This window comes from Pseudopodoces humilis, chromosome 3, assembly GCF_049639895.1.
Source record: "Pseudopodoces humilis isolate 2021_Gansu_Grassland_sample_001 chromosome 3, ASM4963989v1, whole genome shotgun sequence".
NCBI lineage: Eukaryota > Metazoa > Chordata > Aves > Passeriformes > Paridae > Pseudopodoces > Pseudopodoces humilis.
Window position 1 is genome coordinate 45,702,128 of NC_142202.1, and position 20,268 is coordinate 45,722,395.

A 20,268-nucleotide genomic window follows, 5' to 3' on the forward strand; every position below is an offset into this window, starting at 1 on the left:
AAGTATAACAAAATAACTTTTAATAGAAATGGAATTGTATCTAATGGAAAAAAATCAGATAACTAGAATCAGATGCAATAAATTGAGAAGAATGATGTTATGTTATGAAGAAATATCCTAAAAAATTCAAGACTGGTAAAGAACTCTCCAGAAAACCCTTAACTTCAGAACTTATTTTGGAAACAAAAACATCCAGAAAATAGTCAAGTGGTATTTTTACTTGGACTTAGTGTGAGTAATAGGTATAGGTCAAGATTTTTAATTCCTCTGCAATGTATGCATGAATCAATTAGTTTAAAGATAAGAGAAATGAGCTGATAGGAATCCCATGAAATTCAGCATTGGGAAGTATAAAGTCCTGCACCAGTGAAGGAATAACTCCTGCAGCAAGGACAGGCTAGGGACCAAGTTAGAAAGTAGCTTTGCAGAAAAGCTGGGGCATTCAGTACAAGAGAGGCATGGCCATACTGGAGTGGTTCCAGGGACAAATCATCAAAGTAGTTAAATTCTTGGACCATCTTTAGTACAAGGAGAGAATGAGAGGACTGGGGTTGTTTAACTTGAAGAGGAAGCTCCAAAGGGGGATTGTATCAATGTATATAAATACCTGTTGGGCAGGAGCAGTTTAGAAGGCTAAGACAAACTTTCCTCAGAGATGTCTAGTGACACAAATTGAAAATCGGGAAATTCTACTTGTTTGTTACTGTTAGGTGATGGAACTCAAGAACAGGTTGCTCAGAGAGGTTGTGGAGTCTCTTCACCTTAGGAGATACTCAAAACCTCACAGGCATGGTCCTGGACAACTGGCCCTCGGTGAACTTGTTTTGAGCTGGGAGGCTGGACTCCAAAGGCTCTTACTAAACACAGCTGTTCTGTGATTCTGTGAATCTTCACATTAATTGTTTTTACATTTTAATAGCTTGTTATAGTAATGTCATGAAAGAACATTGTGCATTGTGATGGTGGCTACGTTCTTCTGACTGATCACTGGAAAGTATATTTGTTGTATCACTCGTACTTTCACTTCTTTTATATGTTTTACCTAAGAATCTTTACTACTATCTCTTCAACCGCACTGTATCCCTAGGGACTATATCTGCACTTCTGAGCTACATGTGTCCAAAACACAGGCATCAGTGTTAGTATGGAAAGATGCGTACTGGGGGAAATACATTTATTGTACGTTTTATGTATGACATCATACAATTTTTATGCTAAATTGCTAAGGTTACCTGATCCTTATCTGCACTTTCCTGCTTGGCACATAGGCCTGTTCTATATACATTGTTCCAAATGCTGGTTGAGCATGTCCCATGTAAAACTCTCACTGCAGAACCACAGTTCAGTTTAATTGTGTTGGTACACACAAGATGTCTGTAGCTTGCTTAATTTTATTTCTTCACTAATTTGTGCATTTTTTTTTTAACTTCAGGAATTGAACTAGATGAAGATGGGACCTTGGATGGCAACAGTGATTCAACTATTAGGGGTCGCCTCCTATACCTTATGGAAAAAGTTACATATCTGAAGAAAAAACAAGCTGAGAAGACAGTAGATGATGATGATAAGACATCCTGTAAGCAAAATTAAATCAGTTTATTGCAGCTTAATTACAAAGGGGAAAAGAAGCAGACCAGGAAGTTCTTCACACATTTTCAGCTAAAACAAGGTGTATTTTCAGTGAAATATCTGTGCACCTTAAAGTTTGTAGGTTAAATAAAAACAAGCACAGATGGATATATTAGGCAGATTTGTTTCCCAGTGGGATGTAGAGGAAAATTTCTTGTAGTGGCACTTTTGCCCCATATCCTTTGTTGGCTCATAAATTTTTCAGAATATATCTTGCTTTTAATAGAATTAGTGCAGACTTAATAACTGTAGCAAGGTCATGCTTTATGAGAATTTCCTCAGCTGCAGCAGCTTCAAACCAGTATTTGCATGAAGATTACCATATGAAATATTCTTCAATTAGACTTTAATTAGCAGAAGCCTCCCCAACACAACCTAAAATTCAAGATTTGCTGACTGTAACTGCTGTTTGGTCATTTTTTTCTGATACCTTCTGCCTTTTTTTGTCCTGATAAGAATCACTGCCAGTGGCATCCTAGTTCTGCAGTTGGTGCTAACTGACTATTTAAATTTCATTGATCTTTTTATTTTCCAGTGTTGCTTTTATTTTTATCTTTTTTCCCCCTTTTTTTCTGGTACATAGTGCTTTCATATGTCCTTATTTTTCATCTGATAATTAGAGGTTAGGCCCATGCAGAATCTGGTGATGAATCTTCTCTTCCTTTTTTCCTTGTAGTAAGCATAAAAGCCTCTATAAAATATGATTCTCTATTTCTCGTATTAGTAGAGAGACTATTATGCTAAACAAACAGACCCACACCTACCTAGACACCTACCACCACCCAGGCAGGTGAAATTCAGTATTGCAGTTATCAAAACAGGAACAAAGTGATTGTCTGTTCCTGGGATTTTTCATTAAGAAGAAAACAAAACAGAACAAATTTCTGCCAAAAAACCTACCATTGTGTCCCTTCTTGTTATTAATTATTTCAGTCCTTCTGAAATATCAGCCCAGACATAATTTTTCCTTATTTAGAAGTGTTTTTATTCTTAAAAAATTGCTATACTCTGTGTCAATAAAAACATCTTATAGTACAGTGCCTGGACAGTAAAAATGAAATACTTTACTACTACTCTTTTTTTCTCCTTTCCATGTATTAGCACAAATTCTCCTCTTTGTTAAACATTTTATTTTCTGTAAACTCCTGTTTCTTCAGAATCTTTCTGTAAGTACTTTTCTTTTTGTTTGTTAGTTTGAATTAACCTGGAATTAACTGCAATTGCATAGGTTTTTTATATCAACATATCTTCCCCAAACATACATATATCCCAACTAATAAAGATTATCAGTGACACTACCAGATACAGGTTCCTTGCTTCATTAGACACTGAACTGAGAATATACAAATGATGACTTACCATTTGTTTAATATTAGTGTCTTTATTTCTTTTGAAGGGTCTCTGGCAAAGGAATAAGTTAAATTATTTCGTATATTATAAAACTTGGAGTGGACACAGAGGTTAGACATGTAAATAAATAATATATCATTTACATATGTTACCAGTATAATTTTTCAGCCTTAGGTCATAATAGGCTAAAAAAGCCCTCAGACCTATATTCACAAAAAGATATTGAAAGCAATATACAAATATAAATCTGGTGACTTCGTGAGCATCCTGTAGGTCTTCATAATTTTTTGTATTTTATTTTAATTTTCAATATAGGTATTTGGTTTTGTAATATTTCTGCTTCTCTCGTTTGACTTTATTTTTCTTTGATAGACTGCTAAAGAAATACCAAGAAAAAGATGCTTCTTAGGAATTTAATTCATTCCAATTCACGTTGCATAACAGGTTCTGAGGGACTGAGCAATTAATGGTAATTCTGTGATTTATTTATTTTCTTCACAGCTACTCTCCAGCAGCTGATTTCGGACACGATGGTGCGTTGGGCCCAGGAGTCAGTGATAGAAGACCCGGAGTTAGTGAGGGCCATGTTTGTGCTGCTGCATCGCCAGTATGATGGTATTGGTGGCCTGGTTCGAGCTCTACCAAAGACCTACACCATAAATAGCGTGTCTGTGGAAGACACCATCAATCTCCTGGCATCCCTTGGCCAAATCCGTTCCTTACTTAGTGTCAGAATGGGGAAGGAAGAGGAGAAGCTTATGATTCGCGGATTAGGGTAAATAACTGGAGTGTAACTTCTCTTCCTTTGCAGATTTCTTTTTTTTTTTGTTGTTATTTACTGTATGGTTATGGCCAAGGTTGTACATGAAGCTTGAATCTGAACATGGGTGTAATTGCAGACACTGCTCTCAGTTATATAGTGTCCTCAGTGGTCAGATAAAGCCTTTGCAGCATTATAGGTATCATATGGGGGGAGAATCTGTTGGCATCTGTAAGACCGGAAAAAAGCTGAAAAGATGTATTTAATATTTTATGATATCAGAAGCTATCTAATTACCACATTTTAAATAGTATGGCTCTGAAGAATTCTGTCAGGAATGCTCTCCATTTTTTATGAATGCAGTGACTATTGGCTTTTGGCACATAGGAGTTCCCACAGCAGTCAGCTAATGGAGTTGTGCCTACCCATGTCTGTACATAGACCATCCTTTTTATTAAATGTAGATGAGCTAGGAAGTAGGTCACACACTGTTATTCTTCCTAATTTTATGATTAATAATAGTGAAGTATATGCTAATAAAGAGGTCAATTGGAGGAAACAGTAAAGCAAATATGATAGTCTCTAGTAGGAAAGAGGTTGTTTGGTTTTTTTTCTCATGTTTTTCAAAGAGATGTCTTTTGATAGTAAGCATCAGCCGTGATCTATTGAAAATCTCCGGTCAGCAAGAGCAAAGAGAACCAAAGACAGCTGATGTAAAGAATGCAAGCAAAATGCAAAGCGTTTGTTGTGCAATATACTTTTTTTTTTTAATCTTACTGAAAACCTCAAATAACCAAATAATGTCTGTTCATAATTTGGTATTGTCATTATAAACAATGCCTACTTCTTAGGTTACCAGTAGGTCTCCTCAATGTATCATGGTTGTTGGAGTCTTCGGCGTACTGATGGTAAGGCTTTGGCAAAAGTCAGGGTCTGGCATCTGTCAAGAGACACAAAGTACTGGCATTTCTGTATCTATCTTTTTATACAAATTGAAAATGTTTCATTTCACTTCAGTTTATCAATTCTAAAATGAGTGACTGATTACTAGATTTGGTTTTCATGTCATGTTCTGTGTTTAGTTCTTATACATTTTTTTCCTCAACATTTTCTATTGTGAATTAAGAACCAAGATTTTCTGAATCTATTTAATATTAACGGTTGTTTTCCTGATACATAAAAATCTGGTGTATATTAAGCCAGTGTTTTCACTATCTCTTCCTATCACCTTTCTTGGTAGCCTCTATAAAGTCTTGTTTAGCTTGTAAGCTCCCCAGCTGTGCTATTTGTACCTTTTATAGGCTAACCTGAACTCAAACACCTATTCAGAAATGCAATTTTTTTTTTGCTGTGAGTGGTATTCCATTCTTTCAGCTGAGAAATGGAGATGTTACTTATTTCTGTTTTAAAACTTCCTCAGAAATGCTGTTAAGATTTTTTTTCCCTATGTGTGACATTTTATAATCCAGTTCACTGTTAAACAGAACACTGGAAGTGGATGTAATTTGCAAAGTAGGGCAATGTTGCTGGCCAGCTCTTGAGGTGACATTTTGACTTTCTGTACTGCTTTCTGTAAAAGAAGATTGCTGCAGATAAATAGGGATTTAGAATGTCTTGGAAGATTGATACCGTTGAGGTCTTTTTCCAAGCTTGAAGCTTTAGTGCAGAAAGGAGATGAGACAGCTTTTGGGGGCGTCATCACTGATACAAAGTTTGGTTTTAGGTTTTGGGAAAAAATTACTGGGAGTCAAAAACTCAGTGTCAAATAGTCTTCTTTGCATCTCATCTTTTAAAGGCTGAATTTTCCTTGCCTGAGTGAACGAGTTTTAGAAAAAAAAAAAAAGACTGTTTGATATGTACAGTGAAATTTGAACAGTTGCCAACAGTATTTTCTCTACTGACCTGCTAATCCTTTTCTCCCATGACCTAATTGCTTTCAGAGTTATTTATGGGTTGTATTTGATTTTAAGACTAATTATAGTTTTTAGAAATTTAATTACTCTTTAAACTAGACGTTTTTATTGGATATGCCATGTCAAAATATTTGACATATGAGACATTATGATCTTAAAGTCTGATTTTAAATATGAAAATCTGTTCTGATGAAATATGTAGAAGAGTTCTGCTGAGCAGTAACTCATGAATATTTGTGCAACTTCTTGTTTTGAGACTTAGAAGATAGCTGGATACCTCTTTCCTCTAGAATTTTTTATTGCTTTCAATTGCAGATAGAAAATGTCTCAACATTTTATTAATCTAAAAAGGATTTTGTGTCAAAAAATATTGCATAGTTCAATTTAAAATTTAAAATAACATAGCAGTTTTGATGATGCTTTTGTCAGAACATAGTTTTAGATCTGATTTCTAATGAAAATAGAAGAGTCTTCTACTCCAGCATAATCAACAGGTAATTAGCGCACTAACTATAATACTGGAAAACAAAGGTCACATTCTTCCACAATGTGCATAGAAAAATAGACAGGAGAGACTGAAACTCAGTGGGAAAAGTCCCTGAGGTGTTTTTTTATTTCAGGAGGTGGTGAAGAATTGCACAGTAAATCCGCTTTGCAAATAACATAATAGGTAAATTACTGGTCTATAACATTTTCTTTATTTTTGTTATTTTGTAGTGACATTATGAATAATAAAGTATTTTACCAACATCCAAACCTCATGAGAGCTTTAGGTATGCATGAAACTGTCATGGAAGTGATGGTGAATGTGCTTGGTGGAGGAGAATCCAAGGTAAGGAAATTCACTGTTAGAAGGCAGAGAGTTTAAGGTAGAGCTGTTCCAAGCTTTTTCCTATAAGGTGATGAGCTGTCACTGGAGGTGCTGGGATCATAACCTCTTAAACATAATAGCTGAGTAAGTTTTTTAGAAGAATCTGTCCTTTTATTTCAGATTAAGGTATCACTAGCATTGTAATTTCAGATGCTTTAAAGAGAAAACTGTAGCACTTCGTATGCTTACTATGTTTTAAAGGGGAGATCTTTTTATTAACTAATTAAAAAATAACTCAGTATTATTCTATGAAACTGAGTATACACCATCTTTCATGTTTGAATCTAGAATCTGTGGGTCATCCCAGCTTTAGATTTTAAAGCTTATACCTTGATCTTTGAAGCTTAAGGTGTTACTAACTACCCAAGAAGGTCCTGTTGATTCCAGTGAGAAGCCTAAGCAGTTAATTTCCCTGAGGGGCAATGAGTATGACACCTACATATTAGTATGTTAAAAGGCTTTATATAAATGATCCTTTGCATGTTGTATGTCTGTATTAGAGTTTGAACTTCAGTCTGTTTTTATTTGCTTCTTAGGAAATCACTTTCCCAAAGATGGTGGCAAACTGCTGTCGTTTTCTCTGTTATTTTTGCCGCATCAGCAGGCAGAACCAAAAAGCTATGTTTGATCATCTTAGCTATTTATTGGAAAACAGCAGTGTTGGCCTTGGTAAGCATTAAAATAAAATTTAAAACTTCCTGCTGATTTATATATGAAACCACCTGTGTCTTTCTTCATCCATCTGATTACTCAGTATGCATTGAAGTTTCCCCTATTTCCAGTGCAAAATATCTTCATTAACTGTATTGCTAACTCTAAACAGCTCCCCTGACAGCAGCATTAAGTTGATCTAATTTAGTACACTTTGTTGCATATGCCTGAACATTCAGAGAGTGGTCAGTTGCTAATTTTGAGGAACAGAATATATTCATGTTTTTACAAAGAGAATCATTAATAAGTTTTGGCAGCATTTCATTAAGGCTTACCTCTCACTGCTCAAGCTTGCACTCCAGACTTTTTCTGTGTACTGGTCAGTATACAGCTATGGCAGTGGGAGAAACACAAAACTCATTTGCTTGATTAGATGCATGATTAAATACCCAGAAATGAAGCTTGAAACTTTCTTAACATGCTTGCTTTCCTTTCCTTGCCGGAAGCGTTGTAGTGGAAATATATTTATCCTTATTTAATTTAGTACTTGAAATTGACAATATATAAGTATTTAGGAATCATCATGGTAATTTTTTGAATGATCACAAATGTATTAATGTAAAGGCATAGAACAGAAGTGAAAAATCAGAATCTTTTTGAAGACGAAGAGCCCAAATCAAATACCTTTGGAGTGCCAACATGAAAACCTTAGATTTTTCTAATGCTATATTTACCACCATTTTTAAGAGAAATACATAACTTCCAATCTTATATTTTAAAACGTAAAGATATTTTCTATTTCAATGGATTTGGTGGCATGTCTGTGTGTTAGACATAAAATCATTACTGCATTTTCCTCAAAACAGAGCTGTGTCATTAGGAAAATGAGAATGACATCTTAAAACAAAGTATATGATGAGAAGAGGAATGTGTAAGACAAGCTGCTTTTAGCTTGAACATTCATATTGTATTTTCATTTCATATCAGTGTCAAGTTTCATGCAAGTGCATGATGATTTATTATTAACTGAGATGTATAAATTATGTATTTATAATCATGTGCTAACTAATGACAAAACATTCCATCTTATTAAAAAAAAAGTTAATGTGTTTCCTAGGAATTTGTTGGGGTTTTTTAACTTTGTGTTAAAACTAAATGTTATTTTAACAGCCTCTCCTTCTATGCGAGGGTCAACTCCTTTAGATGTTGCCGCAGCATCTGTAATGGATAACAATGAACTTGCTCTGGCTTTAAGGGAACCTGATCTGGAGAAGGTTAGTAGCTTCTTCATCAAGCATTTTTTTTGCCCTGTGGAGAAGAGAAGGTACCGGTTTCTTGGAGTAAGCAAAATCCAAGATTATAGGGAAGTTTCTGGTACTTTTCAGGGGAAGACTGAGAATCTGGTTGGTTGTTCTTACTGCTGGTGGTCTGAGTGCTGATTACACGCACAGTTGAAGCCAAAAGGAATTGCTTCATGGGCATCTCTTAATTTTGCAGTAGTGGAGTCCGTATCCAACAAAACGTCATTGCTAGAATCATTCTTTGTTATTTTTTTGAATGGTGACATGCAGTGGTGAAATAAGACAATAGGGATTATTAGGAGCTTTGTGACAACTTGTTGCAATATATGATAAATTTTCATGGAGATATCTGTCTGTATTTGTTGTATTTTCCCCATACATTTAAACCTGTTTCAGAAAAGTTGAAGAAATTCGGATTACTTACAGGAAAGAATAAAACACTCAAGAGGACCTGTGAAAATTGTGTAATAAGTGTAAATTGCTGCTGCAAGGAGGATAGAATAGTATTTACCCTGTCAGTAGTGGATAAAAAAAGCAGATTAAATAATGGAAAGACAGATTCAAGGTAGACATTAAAAGCTCTTTCTTAAGAAAAGACAGAGAAATTGTCATATCCAATTTCTTTTTGAAGACCTCAAATTCTGGAGATGATATAATCTTCATAGGAAAACATCTGTCAGGAGTAATAAAAGTGCAGATGTTCCTTTCTTGGAATAGGAAGATGGACCATGTGTGTTTAAAAGGACATTTTCAATCTTGCCGTTCTTACAAGTGCTCAGCAAGAAGCAGCTGTCCAAACTGGCTAAAGACTGTGCTTACAGTTCTTACAGTTCAGAAAAGAAAGGGCCAACTGAAAAGGTTTGCTATTGAGTCTATAGTCCTGAATTACAGGGAGTGTAACTGCTGTGTGTTTAAAAAAGGAAGGGAAAAAAAAAGGCAAGTGAACATGAATGGTCAAAATAAAAGAGTAGTCCTTTTATTCTTTATAAAAGAAAATACATGTTTTTGATTGTGGATGGTGTGTGGTTTGGGAATATTGCAAAACTGACTAATTTGTAATGCTCAGAGTTGCAAGAGAAATGAGAGCTAGCAAAGCATACTTCTAGAGAAATGATGGAATTGAAATAAGTGGGTCTTACAGTTCATGGCAGGAGTAGGAAAAGACTGGAAAAGTGAACTAAGAAATAGAGTAGTCTTCTGATTTGCCCAAAGCATGATATGGTTTTGTCAAGGATAAGAGATTGCGGATACCATATCCTGATGATGTATGAGAATGCTTCCCTTTGAAGCTGCACTTCTTTTTCACAATTGATATCTTTTTCATCTTACTTTCCTTTTAGGTGGTTCGCTACTTGGCTGGATGTGGGTTGCAGAGTTGTCCTTTGTTGATTTGTAAAGGCTACCCGGACATTGGATGGAATCCAGTTGAAGGAGAACGATATCTGGATTTTCTCCGTTTTGCTGTTTTTTGCAATGGTAGAGTACAAGCCTAAACATTTTATATCTTCCTTCAATATCCAAATAAGTTTGTAAATTGAAATAGTAATAAAAGCCAACTTGGTAAGTTACTGTGAATTAAAAGAGCCTTCATAAAGAGTAGAATAATTTAAAACACATTAATTTACATGACTTGTGAAATGAGCATCTAGGGTCCTGTGACTCTGTGCCCCATTTTTTTTTATCCAGCTTTGTTTTTTGAAATGCCCATGTCTCCTCTGTAGAGCGGAGAGTCCTAAGTCTTGTGATAAATTCATGGTAGATACAGGGCCAAACCCCTATCTTTTTATGAAGGTTTAGATAGTCCAGTTTTAGTGGGTGATCAAGGAGCTATATTGGTCCCCTCATTAACCCTTGCACTTGACTCAATCTACTAAAATTCAGTAGTTTCAGTGATGTTTTAAGCATCCTTTACTACATAGTTAATGCCTTGGCTCTAATTAATTTTGAATTAAAACATTTTTTTTCTTTTTCATTTCATTGCAGTAATAGAGGAGTATATGTGTTTATGTAACTCTGTTATGATATTTAAACTGTTACGTAATAAAAAGTATCTATGCATTCTGCTCTTTTGTGTACTTTTTTTCTGATTGTATTTCAGAACTCTTTTTGATATGATTTTGTATCTTGATATTTGTTCTGTGTGGTAGGAGAGAGTGTGGAGGAGAATGCTAATGTTGTAGTCAGACTGCTTATTCGCCGACCTGAATGTTTTGGTCCTGCTCTAAGAGGAGAAGGAGGCAATGGGTTGCTTGCTGCCATGGAGGAGGCAATACAAATATCAGAAGATCGAACAAGAGACGGGCCTTCCCCAAGTAATGGATCTAGTAAAACCCTGTAGGTGCAGTAGAATTGCTTACATTGCCTTAATATTTCTTTCTTTGTTTTGTATTCTGAGATGTGAAATTACTTTAACATGTGAATTACCAGTTCATTCTTCCTTGGATGCTGTGTCAGAGAAAGATTTATCTTTGGATTAAACAGCGCTTCCTCTGCACTATTAATTTAAGTAACTCTCTCTAAATATTGACATCTCTAGAATTCTGTTTGTTCTTTTTCATTCCATTAAGAGTCAGTCCACTGATGCAAAATGATACAGGTAAATGGTACCAGTGGTTACAATGGAGATGTTGCTACAATCTTTAAGGGACAAAATACATTCTATCTTAGTCTGCTGTAAGTCCATTTGTTAACAGAAGCCACTCTCTGTAAGATGTTACACCTATGAGCAGATTTTCTTTATTGATTATTGTTAAAAATGTGTTTTGTTTTGGTTTTTTTTAAAATCTTATTTGTTGTAACATCTAACTAATTACAGTGAAATAGAAGAACAAGAAGATGACACTATTCATATGGGAAATGCAATCATGACCTTTTATGCTGCCTTGATTGATCTCTTAGGACGTTGTGCCCCTGAAATGCATGTAAGTTTTACATCTTCATACAAAGGAAAGTAAAGGCACAGTTGTTTTCATGATCACTGGTTTTCTGTTCATTTTCTTCTCAGTATCATGTTATCAGGTATTAAAGCATTGGTATAGCTACATAGTATCTTAGTGGACATAACGGCTTGTTCTACTGATTGGCAAGAGGAAAAATGATACTCAGAAGCTGCTATTTATAAATAAATTATTCCCTTGCTTTTTTTTTTTCTTTCTTTGTTTGTTTTTGGTATTTTTTTGTTTTTTTTTGTTTGACTGTCCATTGTGACAATAAAATTCCTCAAATGTCCCTATTTTCTGGGATGGTGTAGAGTGATATATTTTTTATAAACTAGGGTTTTATTCTTCATATACTTATTTTGAACAGGCTTTTTAAGTTGCATGTAAAAATATAAATATTATAGGGCATTCTTTAAATGTAGGGATAAGCATTATACTTGGACATGCACATCAGTGTCTCAAAATTTATTCAGACTGACAAACATTCTCAAAGGAAAGATGTCATGATTTCAGGCAGTAGATACAAAGAATTACAAACACTATAAAAAACTTTACCTTATTATTTTGTAAGAGATTGAAACTATTCAAAAATATTTGTTGTTTATGATTCAGTATTATTATTCTTCAGGTATTTAGTTATACATAGTTTCTCATTTCACCCTGAAATGTGCCCTAATTAGAATAGATCAGTATCAAATTTGTGCAGGAATTGGTAACTTGAGAGAGGAGAGATATATATAGTTAATAAGGTCAGTGCATGAAGACCTCTTTCATTTGAATGAAAAATTGTATTGTTTTCTCCTTGTCTTGCTGCCTTTTTTAAAAAACAAAACTAACAATTGAGATACTTGAAAGTCTTATTTGACCAGGGCAAAAACCCTAATTTTTTTTCATCTGAAAATCTGCTTTTGTTTTCCTCCCCACCCTTCCCACCATATGCTGCTACATTTGAAAGCTTTGCTCACCACCTTTACCTAATTTCTCTTTAGAAAACAAACTTAGTTTTATTGTAGATTTTTAGAGTTTGTACATTTGCATCCAAACTACAGCAAATTGATGCAGATTGCATGAAATTTACATTGTTAATTACAGTGTTTTTTTGGGAGCAGTTATTCTTTTGTAGAGAAGATAAAAAGAAGATCTTGCTAGACTTTTATTTGTCTTTTTATTAGCTAATCCATGCTGGGAAAGGGGAAGCCATTAGAATCAGATCAATTCTACGGTCTTTGATTCCACTTGAAGATTTGGTGGGAGTAATCAGTATTGCTTTCCACATGCCAACCATAGCAAAAGGTAAGATTCTTCTCCATTTTTTCTGCCATCCTATTATGATTTGTAATTTACTGACATATTGACATTCGTACTTTTTTCAGCTTTTAAAAAAAATTCATCAAAATTCAACTATTTATTATGTGAATTAAAAGACAAATTATGTGTATCTCATACATGTTTCAAAAATCTTTCTGCATGCTGTAGTCAACAATTCTGTGTACCCCAAATCACTGATATAAATCCTGTTAAATTGAATTATGAATACTTTAAAAGGAAATTTTAAAATGCATGTTTTCTGGTTTTAGAACTATTTTAAAATACTGCAGTCTCATTTCTCAATAACATAATCCTTAGCTTTTGCTGTTCTAACCCTATAAATTGCTTCTAGCAGATCTTACTAAGACACTAGAGTTGTTCTCCAGCAACTGTGGTGAAGAGATAGGAGTGACATACATAGGCAAATGTGTTTTTGTTTTTCCTGCCTATATAAGATCGACTGCAATAGTGGGAACTATGTGAGCACCTATATAAAAGGGAAAGACAGGGATTACCTCCGTTTTTTTGTTTTTCTGGAGAGAAAACATTATAAATGCAACCTGGATTGTTTACACACTCACAGCACAAGATTTTCCAATAGGTTACAATGGAAGGGATAAAAAGATCCATCAGTCTATTTTACTATTACTTTTTTATATTCCAAATAGGGATAGACCTCTAGGTGAGATCTCAGTAGCACTAAAGCTCATAGGTACAGAAGTGCTTGTTTACTTTCCAAAATGAAAGTACCAAAATTTAAAAATATTTCAGTGAATTCCTTTCAGACAATTTGAAAGTTTCGAGATAGATAGGACTTGTTAGCACATTCTTAATTCTTTGTCATACATTAAAGATATGCTTACCAATGCTGATCCTGGTTTCCAGGATCTCTGATGTAGCATTCTTGTAATTTTTGCTTTCCATCTGCTTCTAATGAGAACTAGATAGTGATGTGGGTTAATTACTATGTTTTAGGTACTTAGCATTTTGAATATCAACTGTTAAGAATCCCTTAATATACAAAGAATGAACAGAAAAGCATGCAGGGACTTGTGAGGTCTCTGGATAGAATTTGTCTTATGCATTCTTTTTAATTTAACTGCAAATATGTTTCCTTTGTGTAACAAAAATGTGAGGAAGATGCCTAGGTGTTAACAGAGACTCAAAAGCTCTGACAAGTAGCAGCGTGACTGCCTAGTCTGCTAATGAAGGAGGATCCTTGTCACTGAAGTCTTATTTCTTCCTTTTAGATGGTACTGTGGTGGAACCTGACATGTCTGCGGGGTTTTGCCCAGATCACAAGGCAGCCATGGTTTTGTTCCTTGACAGGGTCTATGGAATTGAGGACCAGGATTTTCTTCTACACCTTCTTGAAGTTGGCTTTCTGCCAGACCTTCGTGCTGCTGCCTCATTAGATACGGTAAGGGTTTCAGTCTGTTTTTACTTTGGTTCTCTTACCTGACTGAACATGACAGAATTTTTCATCCCTTGAAACAAGCATTTTTTATGTCTTCACATCTTCTGTGTTTTTCAAATGCTGCCTGAACTGCATGTTGCTTCTGAAATTTGATAATACTTGAAAGATGCATCATTCAGTGTAATGCTCACTTTTTAAGAACTTGCACTTATACCCTTATCTACCCTATATGTAAAAGTTGCAATGCCCTTCCCCAGGAGACTCTCTGAGCTTCTGCTATGGAATCAAAATCAGATGACCTGCCAATGAAGCAGCTGGGAAGAAGTGACTGGGAGCCTCTTTCCAGCGACAGACAGAAAGTGTTAATCTCTGATCTCTGTGCATTTGTTAGGGACATCTACACTGCTATTTAACAAATGACTACATTTCTATTTTAGTTTCTCCTCAATGTTGCTGCTTTTTTTTTTTTTTTTTTTTTTTTTTTTTTTTTTTTAGCTGTCTTGGTCCAGAAAGCTTAGATTTAGAGAGCTATTACAAGGGCTAAGACATTAAATTTGGTTTTCTTATTTAACCTTTTATGAAAATATTTTTTCTGAAAATAATGATGTTGTTAGTTAGGATCATAGAATTATACAGTTGTTAAGGTCAGAAAAAGACCTCTAAGATGATGAAGTCGATCTGTCAACACAGCACTACCATCATGTTCACCATTAAACCATATCCTCAAGTGCCGTATCCACTTTTTGAAATATAATATTTTTTTGAACACTTCCAAAATTATGACTCCGCTTCTTACCTGGGAAATCTGTTCCAATGCTTGAAAACCCTTTATGTGAAGAGTTTTTTCCTGACACCTTATCTAAACCTCCCCTTGTGCAACTTGTGGCCCTTTCCTTCTGTCTGATTACTTGGGAGAAGAAACTGACACATCACTTCTTTCAGGCAGTTTTAGAGAGTGATAAGGTCTCCTCTGAGCCTCCTTTTCTCCAAGCCAAACAGCCCCAGCTCCCTCAACTGCTTCTCATAGGGCTTGTGCTCCAGACTCTTCACCAGCTCTGATACCCATCCCTGGACACATTCCAGCATCTTGATGTCCTTCTTGCAGAGAGGGCCCCAAAACTGGAGGTTGGAGGTGCAGCCTCCCCAGTGCTGAGTACAGAGGGATGATCGCTGTCCTGCTGGCCCCACTGTGGCTGAGCAAACTAGGATGCCATCAATCCTCTTGGCCACCTGGGCACAAGTTTGTTTAGCTGTCGACCAATACCCCCAGGTCCTTTTCTGCCAGATATTTAAGAAAGAGCAGGTGAGGATTTTTAAATCACATGGAACTTGGCCTTGCCCATAGCAAAGAGATACTGACTTGTTTTACCTGATTTTGGAGGCTTCTGTGTAGGAACTGTGACATTCTTCAATATAATCTTCAAAATGGTTTTGTTTCTTTCTGAATGGTCACATTTACTGTTTTTGTTTTCATCCATTAAAAACAAAACAAAAGCTATATATATGAGACTTTAAAAGCAGCAGCAGGAGGTAGGCATTTAGCTCCAGTAGGTGTCATATCCTCATTTCTGTGTTTTGGAAATTTTCCCCTTTATAACTACAGAACAAAAACAACTATTTCTTTTCATTTGTAACCACACTGATGAGACAAGTCTAATTTCTGTCCCATTTAATTTATAGGCTGCTTTAAGTGCTACAGATATGGCTTTGGCTCTGAATCGATACCTTTGCACAGCGGTCTTGCCTCTCTTGACCAGATGTGCTCCTCTGTTTGCTGGCACGGAGCACCATGCTTCCCTCATCGATTCCTTATTACACACTGTGTACAGACTCTCAAAGGGATGTTCTCTTACCAAAGCTCAGCGAGATTCTATTGAAGAGTGTTTGCTGTCTATCTGTGGGTAAGAAAATACTCCTGGCTGTACAGGAATGCTAAGTGAAAAAGTAATCAGTGATATTTATAATAAAGGAATGCAGAGCTATGCCACCAGTAACATAATTAAGGTTTTTTTTTCCTGTCAGATGAGTGTGATAGTTTTTAAGATACTGTATTCAATTTGCAGCTTTATTAATCACCAGTCATTCCTCAATTCTCATTCATTCAGTCCTCGATTATCCTGCCATCTTAAATTAAAACCTTGGTGATTAACTAAGAGAATGCAAAAAGACAAAGCTCTGGAATTGTGTAGTTATACATACACTGAATTGGCATTTAAATAATTTTATCTGTGCAGATTTGTGGTTGATATACAGTAAGTTATCTAATTCTATGTAGAGGTTTATTTATGGTGTGTCCCATTTGAAATCTTAATCAATGACTTGTATTGATATGTCTTTTTACTGAACAGTTTTGGGAGGGTCAAAACCAGTTGGTTATTTATTATCCAATTCTATATAAATCCACGGGCTCCATTATGAGAAGCTAACTAGGCAATTACAAATTCAAGTTCCAGTTACATTAGAACTATTAACATAGAGGCTTTCAGTTCATCAGAGGATTTGGTTTGATTTTTTTTTAGTATATCATCATGACTTTTTTTGCGTAGTGTGGAAATGGGGTCAGAAATGACAGACATTTATACTATAATACCATTAAAAATATATCACATTCAATGATGTCTGACATAACCATTTAATATATATACTGCATTGATAGGAACCAATAAACTGACCAGATTTTACTTTTTATCTGGAAGACTTCAATGTCCATGCCACTCTAAAATTCTATACATTCTATAAAATACAATAACAATTTCTTCTGTCCTTCCAGCTGTTGCCCACTGCTGTGTCTAGTTTAGCACATCTGAAGAGGTAGTCTTCATTAGTTTCTAATATATATTTAGGAGTCGTTGAGATATATTACAAGAAATTAACATTATATCCTTTTCTCATGGGCATGGTGATCCTAATATACATTATCAAAATTCAGTATGTTTCTTCCCTGGTTTTCTCCTTCTGTAGATCAGATGTTTTCTTGGCTTCTTTGACATATTTGATTTGCAGCTTGTTCAGAATATTTTCTTTGGTATACACTTGTTTACTTTCTTCTGGATCCCTAGTGCCATAAGCAGAATCTTATATTTTATGCATTTGGAGAATTGTAACAGCATTAAACTGATATGTTGCTTTAATGCATTTATCAATCATTTACATGAAACTGTGCTGGTACACCCTTTTGAAATGGTTTGTCTGCTTTTAGGCAGTTGCGGCCTTCCATGATGCAGCATTTGCTGAGGAGATTAGTATTTGATGTTCCTCTGTTAAATGAACATGCAAAGATGCCTCTCAAGGTAATAGTAAATATTAGTATTCAACAGCATCCTTTATAACAGAATGCAACAGAAAATAGTTGCATGGAGAAGATTCTCTGTAATCTTGGTTATTTCTGCTCTGCAGTAATCCAAGACCATAGTTTTTAAGGATAAATTATTGCTTTGGGAGAAATTCAGTCTAATTTACAGCCATCCATATGGAATTATGAAATCTGGGTCTAGTGTTTGCTTCTCTTTTAGTTATTTCCTGTTTTTTTTCAGCCCATGTGAAAACAGAATAGAAAAAATTCCCCTTTGGGGAAGGGTGCAGAATCCAGTGCACAAAACATAACAATTTACAGTTTATACGTACCCTTACTTTTTGCCTCTGCATTGGTTTTCGTTGCTCTTGGAAAAAAGGACTCTTTTTCTGTAGTTGGTGCCTGGAAATCTGTTAAGTAATAATGTTTAGTAGTAAAGTTTCATTTTGTTCTCAGCTCACAAAAGTTCAGCTGTGTATTTTTATTCTGATTCCTAATGCACAAGAAAAATGAGGGTTTTTTCCTTTTGGAGCCGATGCATTCCTTAAAGATTCCTGATATCATCATCAGTTTTAACAGACATTTGGTTCCACACCTTCCCTACTGTTGTTTTTCAGCAACTTTTTTTAATGCTTTCCCACCACAGCTTTGAATTAGATGCATAATATTTTCTTATTTAATATATATTTTATGCTTTCAGAGCATGTCAGCACATCTAAAATTCTGATGTAAGAAGAGAAATTTGAATTGTTAATGTCAAAGCCAGGGCCTGCTGTTGAAGTCCTGCCAAGGACTTCATAATTTGGTTATGCTCCCCTAGAAATCCTCAATCAAACTAAAGATTCTGGAGCAGCCATTCTTCCATGTCTGTGTGAGAAAAAGAGTTGATAATTTAGTATACTGCCCTAAAGGGAGTATACTGCCCTTCTATTACATTATGGCATTTAATGTGTTGCTGAAACCAAATAGTAATTTGGCACTTCCTGTGTGGCTGTAGTGCTTTGGAGTTTGTTTTCTGGTTTTGTTGGTTTTTTTTTTTTGGTGGGGAGGGGTTGAAGAAACAAACCCAGCTGCTTGAAATGTGTTCATCTAAAAGAACAGATTTTGTGATGCCAAGGGTGATGACTGCAGTGAGCTGCCCATGTTTCTGAACTGAACAGTAAGGAAATAATAATTGAATCCTTTTGGCTAGTCAGGCTTTGCAGAAATACAGATGTGAAAAGAACCATGGTGTTAGCATGGGCAAAGGATTTTGTCCATTGACAAAAGGCAAATAGAAGTTTCTGAGGAAATTGAACTCTTTATCTGAAGATAGATCTGTAATTTTTAAAAGGTTTCACTGACATTAAACTGATTTCCAGTGATTTAACAAGGGACTCATATCAGCTGTGTTTCTGGTTTGAAAGTACTGTAGAAAGGTAGTGTGCATTCCTAAAGGGCTTGTGCTGGCAAGCTGGTTATGGTAATGTAAAGATGTAAGTTAATCAGGCATCTAAAAATGTAATTTTGAATGGGAAGAGAGGAGAAAATTATGAAGGCAAATCAGAATACAGTGCTATCTGCTGTGAATACATTTGCTGGTTTCTACAGTTAAAAATTGCCTCAGGTTTTAAGCAGCATGCAAATTCAAATCTTTGATGTTGTTCCTGTATTCCATATAGTTCAGACATTTTGGAATAGAACTGCCTTGTTTTTATTTCCTCTTAAATAATATTCAGTGCTTCATCAGGGATTTTATCTAAGACTAAACTTACCTTTACTTTCTCAACTAGGTTTAAAAACATATTGGTAGATATTACAATCCACATGTAGTCCAAAAACAAACTTGTCTGGCTATTACATAATTGAATATAGTTTTAAAAATATCTTCAAATACATATTTGACTCTTAGATTCCATACTTCTGAGACTCCCGTGGTTCTACATAAATGATAAAACTGCTTTCTTTTTACATCATATATGCATCTAAGTTCTTCTCTGCATTTTTCTTTAATCATCCAACAATTTAAATAGTAAATATATATTAAAATATTATTTAAATATGAAGATATACAAATATGCTACATGTATTGTTTTGGGATTTTTTTCCTGATCCATTGAAAATGTAAAAGAACAGTGCAGTGTTGAGATTATATTTTTGGCTATCAAAATCCTTGCTTCTACATATCAGACGTGGGTTGTTGTTTGGTTTTTTAAATTCCTGTCTTTATTTATGCACATATACACATTTATGTTATAAATGTCTGCATTTTGCCATCTTGAAGTTTATTCAGACTGGAAAAAAGGGGGAGTCGTGTCAGCTCTCTACTGACTGTGACTTGCAGTATTTTCCAAAGAGCTTTACAAAATGGTATTGAAACAAAAATGAAGAAACTGCTCATTCTGGGTGTATATGCACCAGTGATTAAAAAAATACATATAAAACACAGCTTATTAATAAAAGTATAGAAATTTTTCTGGTAGCATATGTGTAATGTTTGAGTGCCAGAATGGAAGAACCTCAAATGTTATATTTCTGTTTGCTTTCAAAATATGTTCTGTTTCAGTTGCTGACAAATCATTATGAAAGATGCTGGAAGTATTATTGTTTGCCAAGTGGATGGGGTAACTTCGGTGCTGCCTCAGAAGAAGAACTTCATTTATCCAGAAAGTTGTTCTGGGGTATTTTTGATGCTTTATCTCAAAAGGTAAGTACTTTTAGTATCCATCTATTACAGCAAAATCCTTACTGTGTAATCCTTTTTCTTTAATCTGTTTCACCCATTTTATATCAACACTGCATACTTCACTTTGAAGGAAAGACATATAAGCTTTAGTAAATTTAAATCTTCCTCTTAC

At 35.0% G+C, this 20,268-nt stretch overlaps 1 protein-coding gene across 6 annotated transcripts in view; it reads left to right on the forward strand.

Moving 5' to 3' along the window:
• Window positions 1-20,268, forward strand: part of RYR2 (ryanodine receptor 2) — a 380,370-nt gene that overhangs the window by 253,145 nt on the left and 106,957 nt on the right. For all 6 annotated transcript variants that reach the window (XM_088053181.1, XM_088053183.1, XM_088053184.1 and 3 more), the window contains 13 exons: window positions 1,433-1,576; window positions 3,481-3,754; window positions 6,370-6,484; window positions 7,060-7,192; window positions 8,345-8,448; window positions 9,816-9,951; window positions 10,623-10,809; window positions 11,291-11,396; window positions 12,587-12,707; window positions 13,973-14,142; window positions 15,820-16,040; window positions 17,339-17,429; window positions 19,977-20,117. In XM_088053181.1, coding sequence (XP_087909307.1) covers window positions 1,433-1,576; window positions 3,481-3,754; window positions 6,370-6,484; window positions 7,060-7,192; window positions 8,345-8,448; window positions 9,816-9,951; window positions 10,623-10,809; window positions 11,291-11,396; window positions 12,587-12,707; window positions 13,973-14,142; window positions 15,820-16,040; window positions 17,339-17,429; window positions 19,977-20,117 — 1,943 coding nt within the window. The remainder of the gene's footprint in view (window positions 1-1,432; window positions 1,577-3,480; window positions 3,755-6,369; window positions 6,485-7,059; window positions 7,193-8,344; window positions 8,449-9,815; window positions 9,952-10,622; window positions 10,810-11,290; window positions 11,397-12,586; window positions 12,708-13,972; window positions 14,143-15,819; window positions 16,041-17,338; window positions 17,430-19,976; window positions 20,118-20,268) is intronic.